The sequence below is a fragment of the Salvelinus alpinus genome, chromosome 1 (assembly GCF_045679555.1).
Source record: "Salvelinus alpinus chromosome 1, SLU_Salpinus.1, whole genome shotgun sequence".
NCBI classification, from domain to species: Eukaryota; Metazoa; Chordata; class Actinopteri; order Salmoniformes; family Salmonidae; genus Salvelinus; species Salvelinus alpinus.
This window is the reverse complement of record NC_092086.1, coordinates 43368276-43381783: the sequence shown is the minus strand read 5'-3', so window position 1 is coordinate 43381783 and position 13508 is coordinate 43368276. Positions and strand designations below refer to the sequence as shown.

Genomic DNA, 13508 nt, shown 5'->3' with positions numbered 1-13508 from the left:
TGTCTGGATGGAATCTTCACTATCTCTAAACCATAACCATTGCTATTTGTTATGATGGCTCTTGTCTTCACTCTATTATCCTTCATAACAATGTTCATAATAATCTAATCTTCCTGCAAAGGCCTATTCTCTGAATAACTGAACAAAAGCCAACTCTCTATGCTTGCGTTTACACAAACAGCCCAATTCTGATCTTCTTTACACTAATCTTTTCATATCAGCACTTTTTCAGCACTGATCTGATTGGTCAAAAGACCAATTAGTGAGAGAAATATCAGAATTGGGCTGCCTGTGTAAATGCATATTATTTTCACTAATTCAGTTGTATCTATTTTCTGAGGCTGCCTATTCCTCAAATGTGTAACATTTAAGAATGTCTACAGTTGTAGCTGTTCTATTTCCTTAAGGCAATCCGGGTGCTTCTGACATCATCGATGTTGGTCAATGGTGCGTTGCAAGTAACGAGAGGGGGAGACAGAACTCTGATAGAGACGGCCATTCGTATTGAAGCTTCACTATCAACAAGGAGTATAGCCGATGCTAAAGGAAAATTGGGGTATGAGAGCCACCAGAATCCGTTCCCATCCTTCGCTGCCCGGGGCCCAGTCTGACTGACAACCTTCGGATCAGCACCGCCACTGAACCACCTCTCTAATAAACCTAATATCGTGTGAGTAGTGTACTGGGGAACCGACGAAACCAGGGGGGAAAGGGAACTTGATTCGACCGAACCGGAGTCTTGTATTCAGAGCGTCGCAGAGGGGGAGGGGGCGAATAGAGATGTCTATCACTGGAGAACATAGGGTAGGTAAGGGTGCGGCTAGAATAAAGTCAAAATGTTACATGATCGTATACACTGTCAACTATTTGTGAAGCTTGAAGGTATTTAAAATGGTGTGAATGACTGGTACATGGTTGAAGCGGCAAGCGTATTCTCGGGCTACTTACTAGCTAGGCACAACCACTGCTGTATACGGACAGTTGGTATTGTCACAGTAGCAACCTTTTGTTTGAAGTGTACAGTAGATGTTATTATTATTGTAACCAGTTCGACTTTTGAGTGATCTTAAATGTCACAACTATTCTCCCTAGTTGAGATGCTTCCCTTTTGATTGTTACCAACGCAGCGACAGCTTTCTAAAAGATGACGTAAGAAGATGTTGGGTTGATGATACTCAAATCCGTAAAAGGATTTTGTCCATGCAAATGTTACATTTCACGTTGCCGTACCTAGCTAATACATTAACACTAAGTGAAATAGACTGGCATTATGTAGGTCTAGTTGTATTTTTTCTGAAAAAGTGTCCCTTTTCATGTGGTTGTGAAATCCTCCTAGCTTTTTGTTAAGACAGAATTCCTCTTAAAGAGAACGCATTGTAATTCTATGTAGGTTACAGGCCCACACTGATGAAATGATTCAAGTCAGTAAATACTCTGTAGTGTTTCATGGGAATAGTGGTAATGGTTGAATATTGCAATACATGGTGCCGGAGTGTATGATTTACACTGTAGTTACCACTTCCTGATCGTTTCCTACCAAAATATAAAGCCTGGCTCTGAACTGTGATCTATTGATAAAACCTCTCACATGACCCAGTAGGATTAATCAACTGCTAAATAATTAATGTTAGGCCTGAGCTGGGTCTCTACAGTTGAAATCCTCATGTTGTAATGAAACCTAACCCTAATCCATCTACTACCATCACATATGTATTTCTGTCTGTCACCTGATGCCTCTTCTGACAACACTACAGGCAATGGGAAGAACCTCATGCCAATTTTTTGGAATCATTTCCGGAAAGATATTTGGTCCCCCTTGGTAGTTTAAATATACACAACTAGTCCTGCACAATTGATGACTTTTTCCATTCCCGAATTGGTATGCCCATTGCCACACAACTCTGAGTTTGACCGAGAATGCTTCTTCTTGTTCTTCCTCGTTCTGCTCTGTCATGAGCTACTTGCATTTCCAAAGTATTATGTTGAGAGGAAGTAGACCTGTAATCATGGTGAGGTATAATGTGGTCAGTGTTGTAGGATGGCCTAGGCCTAATCATAGGAAAAACATGACACGGTCATACACATACAATGAAAAGCTCTATAGTAGTTTAGTAATGAGAACTGACAGAATGCTTCCCATCTGTATGTACTACATTGTCAACTGAGAGATAGAAAAAGCTTTTCTTAGGCCACCTAAATTGGTGTGGCGCTCTATAAAGTATGCCTCATCCTTCTCCAGGTCTTGCTCTAAAGTTCATTGCACAGATTCCTTTCTGGGCTTTGACACACATACAGCCCACGCAGCAGCGCCTTTGCAGTGGCTGCAGAATATGGCGTGGTTGAGGGCGCTAAATAAATGATGATCCTGCTCCAGTGTCATGTGCAGTTTGGCTCAGAAGACTCACTTCCTTCCCTCCCTCGTGTCTGCCAATTTCTACTATCTCGGCCCCAGCTGACTCTGGAGAGCTCTCCCGTGCCCTTACAAGCAGATATGTTGTTGCTCTTTCTCTTGTCTCTGTTTCAGGCCTTACCTTCCATATTTCCCTCTGTATTAACCACTTTCTCTGTACCACCTCTCCTCAGCAGCCCTACAAATGTAATTGTGTGGCCTATCGCTGGAATCCAGACAGCTGTCTGCTAATCAACCCGCTCAAGCTACACACTGACTCAATTAATTTAGTTGTTTGCAGTTAATGGTCATCCTGTTTGGAATGTGTAAAGTGACCATTGTAAGATGGCCTACCGCTGGTTCAGGAAGAAATGTTCCATTAGTCAAAGTTTGCCTTCGATTCGAGGTCTAGTGAATTAAGTTGGATTTGTATCATTTCTGTTTCTTTTCATTTGCAAATTAGCCTATGCCAAGTGTAAAATATTAGACTGTACGGTCATGGTTGCCTCGTAACATCTTGGCCTCTTCTCGTCTGTTTTTGTGTCCATAGTGAACTTTCAACACCATGGATCTGAGAGTGGGGAACAAGTACCGACTGGGACGGAAAATAGGGAGTGGGTCCTTTGGAGACATTTACCTTGGTAAGTGGAAGTGCTCCATCTCCCTCTGTTAGCATTTCTCTTTTTCCTTGTCCTTTTCTCCATTTGGCTCTGTCTACTGGCCTAGTCCCCATATTGGCTTTTATCCTCCTCTTAGCCTTACACTTTCTTTCCATTCCCTGGGTGTTCAACCGGAGTTTCTTTCCATGTTCATGGTTCACAAGTTGCTCCTGAGTCTAGCCCTGGTGTGTGTGTGCGTGCGCTTCCTCAGGTGCCAACATTGCCACGGGCGAGGAGGTGGCCATTAAGTTGGAATGTGTGAAGACCAAACACCCACAGCTGCACATCGAGAGCAAGTTCTATAAGATGATGCAGGGAGGAGGTGAGGAGAATGGGGGGGGTAACTGAGAAGGAACATTAGTAAATGCCATATTGACACGTCTGAGTGTATTGGGATCTGTAAGTAGTGACTATCATAAATGATCAAATGTACCCAGTTATTGCATTTATTTCATTTCAGAAGTATCATGTTCACCAAAATAATGTGTTGAGCACTGAAACACTCTTTTGCTGAAGTTGTTGTTGTATGACATTAGCCGTAAAGGATGTATGTGCAAGTAACTATGGTTAGATGTACACTAAAAGCTACTTCTTTGTGCCTGCCTGACAGTGGGGATTCCCTCGATAAAGTGGTGCGGGGCAGAGGGAGACTACAACGTCATGGTGATGGAGCTCCTGGGCCCCAGTCTGGAAGACCTCTTCAACTTCTGTTCCCGCAAGTTCAGCCTCAAAACGGTGCTACTGCTGGCAGACCAGATGGTACAGAACTCTTATGGTGTCATCTTTTCCCCTCAACATTCATTGTGCTGTTTGTCCTCTATACCCTTTAACACTAACTCTGTCTGCTGTCCTAACTTTGCTTGTGCTGCTGTGTCACCCTTTTCTCTTAACTTTGCTGTGTAGTCGTATTACTCTTCTATGGTATTTGGCTGTCCACTTCCTGTCCTCCTCATTGTTCTTCCTTTTGCTCAGATTTGTTCTTTTACTTATTGTTTCTGTTTTTACCGATGTGCCCCTGAAGGCATTGGCTGTTGGAGGGTTTAAATTACTGTTAGCTTACAGTAAGGTTTCAAGGCTTTTACAGACCATGCCAGCAGAGCTTTCTGTTGTCTCACTTCTCCTTTTCTTCTGAATCCCCCTCTGTCCTCTCCAGATCAGTCGCATCGAGTACATCCACTCCAAGAACTTCATCCATCGCGACGTCAAGCCCGACAACTTCCTCATGGGGCTGGGGAAGAAGGGCAACCTGGTGTACATCATCGACTTTGGCCTGGCCAAGAAGTACAGAGACGCCCGCACACACCAGCACATCCCCTACAGGGAGAACAAGAACCTGACGGGCACTGCACGCTACGCATCCATCAACACCCACCTGGGCATCGGTAAGGGACTTTTTAAGTCACCTCCTCCTGTTTGGCTGAAATATCTAAATGTCTTTATGAATGTGATTTCATTTTACCCTCCAATGCTCATGCCTAGTGTTGCGATTAGAGGTTGACCGATTAATCGGAATGGCCGAATAATTAGGGCCGATTTCAAGTTTTCATAACAATCGGAAATCAGTTATTTTTGACACCGATTTTGCAGATTTAAAAAAATATATATATATTTTTTACACCTTTTATTTAACTTGGCAAGTCAGTTAGCCAGGGAAAATGTAGAGCGCCAAATAAAAAAAGAAATAAAAAAAGAAAGATATAAAATCAAACTTTCATTAAATCACACATATAAGATACCAAATTAAAGCTACACTCGTTGTGAATCCAGCCAACATGTCAGATTTCAAAAAGGCTTTTCGGCGAAAGCATAAGATGCTATTATCTGATGATAGCACAACAGTAAACAAAGAGAGTGTAGCATATTTCAACCCTGCAGGCGCAACACAAAACGCAGAAATAAAATATAAATCATGCCTTTGACGAATTTCTTTTGTTGGCACTCCAATATGTCCCATAAACATCACAAATGATCCTTTTGTTCGATTAATTATGTCCAAAATGTCCATTTATTTGGCGTGTTTGATACAGAAAAAAACAGCTTCCAATTTGCGCAACGTCACTACAAAATATCTCAAAAATTACCTCTAAACTTTGCCAAAACATTTCAAACTACTTTTGTAATACAACTTAAGGCATTTGTAAACGTTAATAATCAATTAAATTTAAGACGGGTCTATCTGTTTTCAATACAGGATGACAACAAACTAACGCTACTTTTCTAGTCTTGCGCAACTCTCAAACAGTACACATAAAGTTACACTGATTCCAGGTGGGCGTTCTTCTTCATTCCACAAAGGAATAACCTCAACCTATTTCCAAAGACTGACATCCAGTGGAAGTGGTAGGAACTGCAAACAGGTTGATTTAGAAATCTAGTATCCCAATAAACTCATTGAACAGACGGTGACCTCAAAAAGAAAAAGATCTGAATGGTTAGTCCTCGGAGTTTTGCCTGCTACATAAGTTCTGTGATACTCACAGACATGATTCAAACAGTTTTAGAAACTTCAGAGTGTTTTCTATCCAAATCTATAATATGCATATCTTATATTCTGGGGATGAGTAGAAGGAAGTTGAAATTGGGCACGCTATTTATCCAAAAGTGAAAATGCTGCCCCCTATCCTAGAGAAGTTAAGAACACATTCTTATTTTCATTGACGGCCTAGGAACGGTGGGTTAACTGCCTTGTTCAGGGGCAGAACGACAGATTTATACCTTGTCAGCTCAGGGATTCAATCTTGCAACCTTACAGTTAACTAGTCCAACGCTCTAACCACCTGCCTCACAAGGAGCCCGCCTGTTACGCGAAGGCAGTAAGAAGCCAGGGTAAGTTGCTAGCTAGCATTAAACTTATCTTATAAAAAACAATCAATCAATCATAATCACTAGTTATAACTACACATGGTTAATGATATTACTAGTTTATCTAGCGTGTCCTGCATTGCATATAATCGATGCAGTGTGCATTCGCCAAAAAGGACTGTCGTTGCTCCAACGTGTACCTAACCATAAACATCAATGCCTTTCTTAAAATCAATACATAGAAGTATATATTTTTAAACCTGCATATTTAGCTAAAATAAATACAGGTTAGCAGGCAATATTAACCAGGTGAAATTGTCACTTCTCTTGCAAGCAGAGTCAGGGTATATGCAACAGTTTGGGTCGCCTGGCTCATTGTGAACTAATTTGCCAGAATTTTATGTAATTATGACATAACATTGAAGGTTGTGCAATGTAACAGGAATATTTAGACTGATGGATGCCACCCGTTAGATAAAATACGGAGCGGTTCCGTATTTCACTGAAAGAATAAATGTTTTGTTTTCGAGATGATAGTTTCCGGATTCGACCATATTAATGACCTAAGGCTCGTATTACTGTGTTTTATGTTATAATTAAGTCTATGATTTGATAGAGCAGTCTAACTGAGCAATGGTGGCACCAGCAGGCTCGTAAGCATTCATTCAAACAGCACTTTTGTGCTATTTGCCAGTAGCTCTGCTGTTTATGAATTCAAGCCTATCAACTCCCGAGATTAGGCTGGTGTAACCGATGTGAAATGGCTAGCTAGTTAGCAGGGTGCGCGCTAATAGCGTTTCAAACGTCACTCGCTCTGAGACTTGGAGTAGTTGTTCCCCTTGCTCTGCATGGGTAACGCTGCTTCGAGGGTGGCTGTTGTCGATGTGTTCCTGGTTCGAGCCCAGGTAGCGGCGAGGAGAGGGATGGAAGCTATACTGTTACACTGGCAATACTAAAGTGCCTATAAGAACATCCAATAGTCAAAGGTATATGAAATACAAATCGTATAGAGAGAAATAGTCCTATAATAACTACAACTTAACTTCTTACCTGGGAATATTGAAGACTCATGTTAAAAGGAACCACCAGCTTTCATATGTTCTCATGTTCTGAGCAAGGAACTTAAACGTTAGCTTTCTTACATGGCACATATTGCACTTTTACTTTCTTCTCCAACACTTTGTTTTTGCATTATTTAAACCAAATTGAACATGTTTCATTATTTATTTGAGGCTAAATTGATTTTATTGATGTATTATATTAAGTTAAAATAAGTGTTCATTTAGTATTGTTGTAATTGTCATTATTACAAATACATTTTAAAAATCGGCCGATTAATCGGTATCGGCTTTTTTGGTCCCCCAATAATCGGTATCGGCGTTGAAAAATCATAATAGGTCGACCTCTAGTTGAGATGTAGTGACTATTGTCCCCTTGTCCTTAGCTTATATATTTTGATACCACTCGATCCTGTCTATGTCCTAAATAGCAAATCATTCAAACCTGTCTCCCGTTCTTCAGAGCAGTCTCGGCGTGATGACCTGGAGTCTCTGGGATATGTCCTCATGTACTTCAACCTGGGCTCTCTGCCCTGGCAAGGCCTCAAAGCCGCCACAAAGAGGCAGAAGTACGAACGCATCAGCGAGAAAAAAATGTCCACCCCCATCGAGGTGCTCTGCAAAGGATACCCCTGTAAGTGACTAGTATCTGTCTGGGCTGTGACATTTGTATCAATGTGTGGACAACTATTTTCCTTCTCTATAGTGTTGTAACAAACGTTTGCATATACCACAGTCTCTCAATCCTGGGTTTTTGCTCACCCTTCCCTTTTATTGGCATTGCTTGTCTGCAGCCGAGTTCTCCACCTACCTGAATTTTTGCCGCTCGCTGCGCTTTGACGACAAGCCAGACTACTCATACCTTCGTCAGCTCTTCAGGAATCTGTTCCACAGACAAGGCTTCTCCTATGACTACGTATTCGACTGGAACATGCTAAAATTTGTGAGTTTGCCACACCAAAGCTCTTATTCTTTACAAGGAACTAAGTGCTACATTCTGTCTGTACACCAGGTCTCTCCAACCCTGTTCCTGGAGAGCTACTGTCCTGTAGGTTTTCACTCCAACCCTAACCTTGCACACCTGATTCTAATAATTAGCTGGTTGATAAGATGAATCAGGTTAGTTACAACGGGTTGGAGCGAAAACCTACAGGAGGATAGCTCTCCAAAAACAGGGTTGTAAAGCAGTGGTATACACTATCCATAGTGTCCACATAATCAGAATGATTTGGATGTAGTTTTCTATGTAGAGGTATGGGTTTGCTGTAACCTGTGTGGTCTCTTCTCAGGGTGCCAGTAGGACAGCAGAAGACGGTGAGAGGAGGGGAGCTGACGAAAGGGACGAGCGTATCGTAGGAGGCCCTCGGGGATCCGCTGCACGGGGTCTCCCGCCAGGGCCAAACCCACCAGCCGCCAACAGAGTTAGGAATGGACCAGAGCAGGCCATCTCTAACCCCGCCTCACGGGTGCAGCAGTCTGGTGAGCACACACCTGTGCTCTTTTTAACTAGAGCTATAGTTGAATGGAATAGGAACATTTAGGAAATTATCCAAAAAGGGCAAATAGAGCGAGTGTGTGTGTGACTAACACATTTCAGTTAATTACTATAGCTCCCTTCTGCCAATCAGTGTAACTTTGTAAATGCCGGATCTCTATGGCAAGACGCATCATTCATCCAAGTTTCATCAATCGTCCCAGTGCTGTCAGAGATTGCGTGTGACTAATTTACGAACGGAGACCGAGCCGCAGACCACTGCCCGATTTCATTGTGGGGGACAATGAAATAGCTTTTGATATAGATAAATCATTTTGTAAACGCATTGACAGAAATGACGGTTTGCAGTCAACAGTTCTATTTTTAAATAGAAATAGAACTGTCTCCCTTGTATTCTTCCTCTTTCAGGGAACACGTCGCCGCGTGCTATCTCTCGCGCTGAGCGTGAGCGGAAGGTGAGCATGCGGCTCCACCGAGGAGCCCCCGCAAATGTGTCATCCTCTGACCTCACAGCCCGTCTTGACCAATCCCGAATTTCCACATCGCAGGTACGCTAAAGCTACCCAAACATGCGTCATCACAAACCCTAAAACCCAGGTGCCATGCACCTGAGCCCAACTCCTACGACCAACTTTTTGAGGGGGAATATCAACTGGAAAAATGTCCACCCTTCCAGAAAAAGATTACATTTCTTGTCAAAGAGTCAGAGGACTTCCTATTAGTGTTTAGCTTCTATATTATGTAGCATGCAGTGGGTTGATTATTACTTTTATATTGTGCCACAGTTGCGGCACTCACTTGATCGCCCTCTTATTTGCACTCCAATTTTCGGAGTCATTTGTTCTCTCCCCTCCTTTTCTCTCTCTGCAGGTCAGCATGCCATTTGATCACCTGGGGAAGTGAAATATTCAACTCCACATGCACTGGATACAGACAGGTGAGGATGTCTCTTTCCCTAAGTTGACACACGCAGGACTCAAGGAAATGTACCTAGTTTGTCAGACAGGTGATAAATAACAAGAAAACACTATCTACACATCCGACTAAAATACGCAATCTTCCCTTGCAGGGCTTCAAGAGATCCTTTGTCCCAGTTTTGTTTCTGTTGTGAATTTTTGCCAATTGGACAAATAAGTGGATCTTGGAGGAAAGGACAGAGAATCATAAACCGATGAAAGGATGACAGTTGGTCAAGGACTGCAGGAATTTCTCCCCTCCACCCTAACGTTGATGGGATAAACCTGGCCTATAATAGTACGAGGATAAGATAGTGAATAACACCCTCCTCTCCACTGACCTATTTACCCCATGCTAGCTTGGATCATGCACCCCCTGCCAGACACCTTTGTCCCTCCCCCACTATTCTTTGGGTGGCTGGCAGAGGTAGACAGATTTTGGAGGTCGAAAAAGACAAGCGGGTGCTCCTTTGCCAAATATAGTTGCGGGCACAAACGCGTTCCAAACCAAGAAAAGGTCAACTCGAAATTTGGGCCTGTGTGGATTTAGCCATTTCTGTTTACACCTTCAAAGACCACACACACAAATGTACCCATGTATGTTTTAACCAGTTCATTTATAGAATAGTAAGGGGCTGTACTCATTGGTATGATTTACTGTGCATATTTTGTGAATAGATCATATTCATTTGGTGGGGGTCCTTTTGAGGCTTGGGCAGTTTTAATTTCTTATTTGATGTTTTAACTCGGAAAGGTACAGCTAAAGAGAAGGATGGAGAGATGGGTGGGTGGTAGATGAAGCCATGAGAAGAAAGGAAGAGCAAGTGAATATTAGCTGAAATGATGTTGGGTTCTTTTCCTACTTTACCTCTTACTGAATTGCTAATTCTCCACTTTAGCCTAGCATTTAGGCCACTTCAGCCCACTTTGGAACTGATGTTGCCCAAAAGCCAACACCTCACACAATGATTGAGGTGAACATGCGTTTTCTACCCTTCTCCTGCTTTCATTTATTCACACTTGTTTTTTTATCCTCCCTTTTTGCACACTTTGGTCTCCTTTTGATTTGTGTTCTTTGGTCATAATATTTGGTAGGTTGGTAAGGTCAAAGCAACCATGCTTATTTTAAGACTGTGCAACACTCTTAAGACATGGGAGAGTCACAAGCTTTCTTAATGTATTTGACCAGAGACTGTGATGAACAAGTTGGCAAATGATGGTGGCTATGATTTTCATGATTGTTCTTAACGTCAACTTTTACATTTTATTTTGATGCTTTTCTTTTTGTAGGTCTGATAGGAATGGACGAGCTCTGTACTTTATTGAAGGGGGGGGTGGCGCATCAAGTGCAATGGATTTTTTTATTTTATTTTTACTTCACTGTAAATATTTTTTATTTCTGTGTAAAGCCAAAATGTGGTTGGTTGTTTTTAAGGTGTAATGTCGAAATATACATACTAAATGCATAAATTGCGGCTGGGGATCAGAATAAAAAAAATTATATTAAGTACTAAATTGGGAGGGATTTTAGAAACTTTTACATCGTCAACTGGGTCGTGTGTGTGTCGTCAGAAGTGTAGGTCTGGTGCATGGACTTTCAGAATTCCATAGGTCCCCTGTTAAGATCACAGGGCTGCTGGGGACAAACTATACATTTCTCATGCCTCATTATTTGAGATTGTCCATCTCACTGTTCTTTTTCCGAAACTCCATTTTGTTTCTCTTGTGTACGAGGAAATTCTTGAAGTATTGCACTTATTTTTCCTATTTTATTCCCAGCAGTTTGTTCATAGCCTGTTGAGAATTTGTCACTACTCTCCCCATCACTCCACTCAAAGCCTTTCCTGGAGGCTGTCCATGTTCTCCACCAAGGACCTGATATAGGGCTGTCTACTTTTTTTTTTTTTTTTTACAAAAAAAGCACTCTTGAAAAAGGAGATGCTGACAGTGGGTTGACGTCATCTGTGTTTTCTGTTGCAGAATAATTGGTCCCTGGATGTCATTTACCAGCACCCTTGATGTCATTGATAACTGGGACTCGGATGCAGTCACAGTGATGTCACAGTTTCTGGTAATGACCTGTGTTTGCGACGTGTCCCTTTGGCAAGCCAGTGTGACCCAGTGGCAATGTAACTACGGGGAGGGATAGCGCTGGTCAGGTTATGGGGAGTATACACTTTATGTATTGTGTACTGATATCTTGTACAGTTCTTTAACACACTTTAACTTTATTTACAACAGTATTTGTGTATATTTTATGACGTAATAAAAAAATTAAACTTCCTCACTCTTTAGTAATTTGTTGAAATGGCTCTTCTACTTCAGTTCTATGCACTTGTGTTGTGTACTGTTTATTTTTGTAACTGTAAAGTTGTGGCCAGAAGTTAAGAATGACACAAATATTAATTTTCACAAAGTCTGCTGCCTCAGTTTGTATGATGGCAATTTGCATATACTCCAGAATGTTATGAAGAGTGATCAGATGCAAATTAACTGAATTCCCCCCCCCCAAAAAAAAATTCCACTGCATTTCAGCCCTGCCACAAAAGGACCAGCTGACATGTCAGTGATTCTCTCGTTAACACAGGTGTGAGTGTTGACAAGGCTGGAGATCAATCTGTCATGCAGATTGAGTTCGAATAACAGACTGGAAGCTTCAAAAGGAGGGTGGTGCTTGGAATCATTGTTCTTTCTTGGTTACCTGCAAGGAAACACATGCCGTCATCATTGCACAAAAAGGGCTTCACAGGCAAGGATATTGCTGCCAGTAAGATTGCACCTAAATCAACCATTTATCGGATCATCAAGAACTTCAATGAGAGCGGTTCAGTTGTTGTGAAGAAGGCTTCAGGGCGCCCAAGAAAGTCCAGCAAGCGCCAGGACCGTTTCCTAAAGTTGATTCAGCTGTGGGATCGGGGCACCACCAGTACAGAGCTTGCTCAGGAATGGCAGCAGGCAGGTGTGAGTGCATCTGCACGCACAGTGAGGCTAAGACTTTTGGAGGATGACCTGGTGTCAAGAAGTGCAGCAAAGAAGCCACTTCTCTCCAGGAAAAAAAGGTACAGGGATTGGACTGCTGAGGACTGGGGTAAAGTCATTTTCTCTGATGAATCCCCTTTCCGATTGTTTGGGGCATCCGGAAAAAAGCTTGTCCGGAGAAGACAAGGTAAGCGCTACCATCAGTCCTGTGTCATGCCAACAGTAAAGCATCCTGAGACCATTCATGTGTGGGGTTGCTTCTCAGCCAAGGGAGTGGGCTCAATCACAATTTTGCCTAAGAACACAGCCATGAATAAAGAATGGTACCAACATATCCTCCGAGAGCAACTTCTCCCAACCATCCAGGAACAGTTTGGTGACGAACAATGCCTTTTCCAGCATGATGGAGCACATTGCCATAAGGCAAAAGTGATAAGTGGCTCGGGGAGAAAAACATTGATGTTTTGGGTCCATGGCCAGGAAACTCCCCAGACCTTAATCCCATTGAGAACTAGTGGTCAATCCTCGAGGCGGGTGGACAAACAAAAACCCAAAGCCTTTGACACGCTTGTAATTATACTTCAGTATTCCATAGTAACATTTGACAAAAATATCTAGAGACACCTAAGCAGCAAACTTTGTGGAAAATAATATTTGTCATTCTCTCAACTTTTGGCCACGACTATACATTGCATTCGGGAAATGACATGTTATTGTATCTAAAAGAGGACCATTTGAGGGAACTGTGGAGGTGTGACTGGGTCTGAAATGCTTTTTTTCAAAATTGAAATTAAATTGTCAATACAGTAATGAGACATCTCAGTACATATTTATATAAAGTCACTACACTTGAATACATGAAGATGTCAGGATTAATAAACATTTTACATTCAATTTGCATATACATTTTTAAAAGGATCAGGGTTTACATTTGTGAAATTATGTAAGAAAATATTGTTCTTGTCATTGACTAATTCTATAGATTTTAATAAATATTTAAGTTACATTTTCCTGGTACGGATATATTACTGAAATTGAATGGAAGAAAACTTGGTTGCCCCTTTAATTTCTTTCACTTTGATATACAAATCAACTTTAAAATGGGGAAACTATTATCCAAATGTTTTGTGACAAGTTATTTTGGAGCGAGCTAAGTAATTGCGTTTATTT

At 41.8% G+C, this 13508-nt stretch overlaps 1 protein-coding gene across 3 annotated transcripts; it reads left to right on the top strand.

Annotated features, from left to right (window-relative positions):
• The first annotated feature begins 427 nt into the window (after nt 1-427).
• On the top strand, nt 428-9875 carry LOC139576913 (casein kinase I). 3 transcript variants are annotated; one of them, XM_071403518.1, is made up of 11 exons: nt 529-668; nt 2940-3030; nt 3260-3370; nt 3659-3807; nt 4202-4430; nt 7372-7542; nt 7703-7851; nt 8198-8387; nt 8812-8951; nt 9274-9340; nt 9473-9875. In XM_071403518.1, exons 2-10 carry the CDS (start codon nt 2955-2957, stop codon nt 9304-9306), a joined length of 1248 nt encoding a protein of 415 aa, XP_071259619.1. In that variant the 5' UTR covers nt 529-668; nt 2940-2954; the 3' UTR covers nt 9307-9340; nt 9473-9875. The 3 variants fall into 3 exon arrangements, 2 of the variants coding, with proteins under 2 accessions (XP_071259619.1, XP_071259610.1); XM_071403509.1 differs by having other exon boundaries at nt 665-804; XR_011675190.1 differs by lacking the exon at nt 8812-8951 and having other exon boundaries at nt 428-670; nt 9473-9609.
• Nucleotides 9876-13508: the final 3633 nt, after the last annotated feature.

Coding starts and splice junctions, on each gene's coding strand:
- LOC139576913 (XM_071403518.1), top strand. CDS start 2,955: ATGGATCTGAGAGTGGGGAACAAGTACCGACTGGGACGGAAAATAGGG. Junction 3,031..3,259: donor CTTTGGAGACATTTACCTTG/GTAAGTGGAAGT, acceptor GCGCTTCCTCAG/GTGCCAACATTGCCACGGGC. Junction 4,431..7,371: donor CAACACCCACCTGGGCATCG/GTAAGGGACTTT, acceptor CCCGTTCTTCAG/AGCAGTCTCGGCGTGATGAC.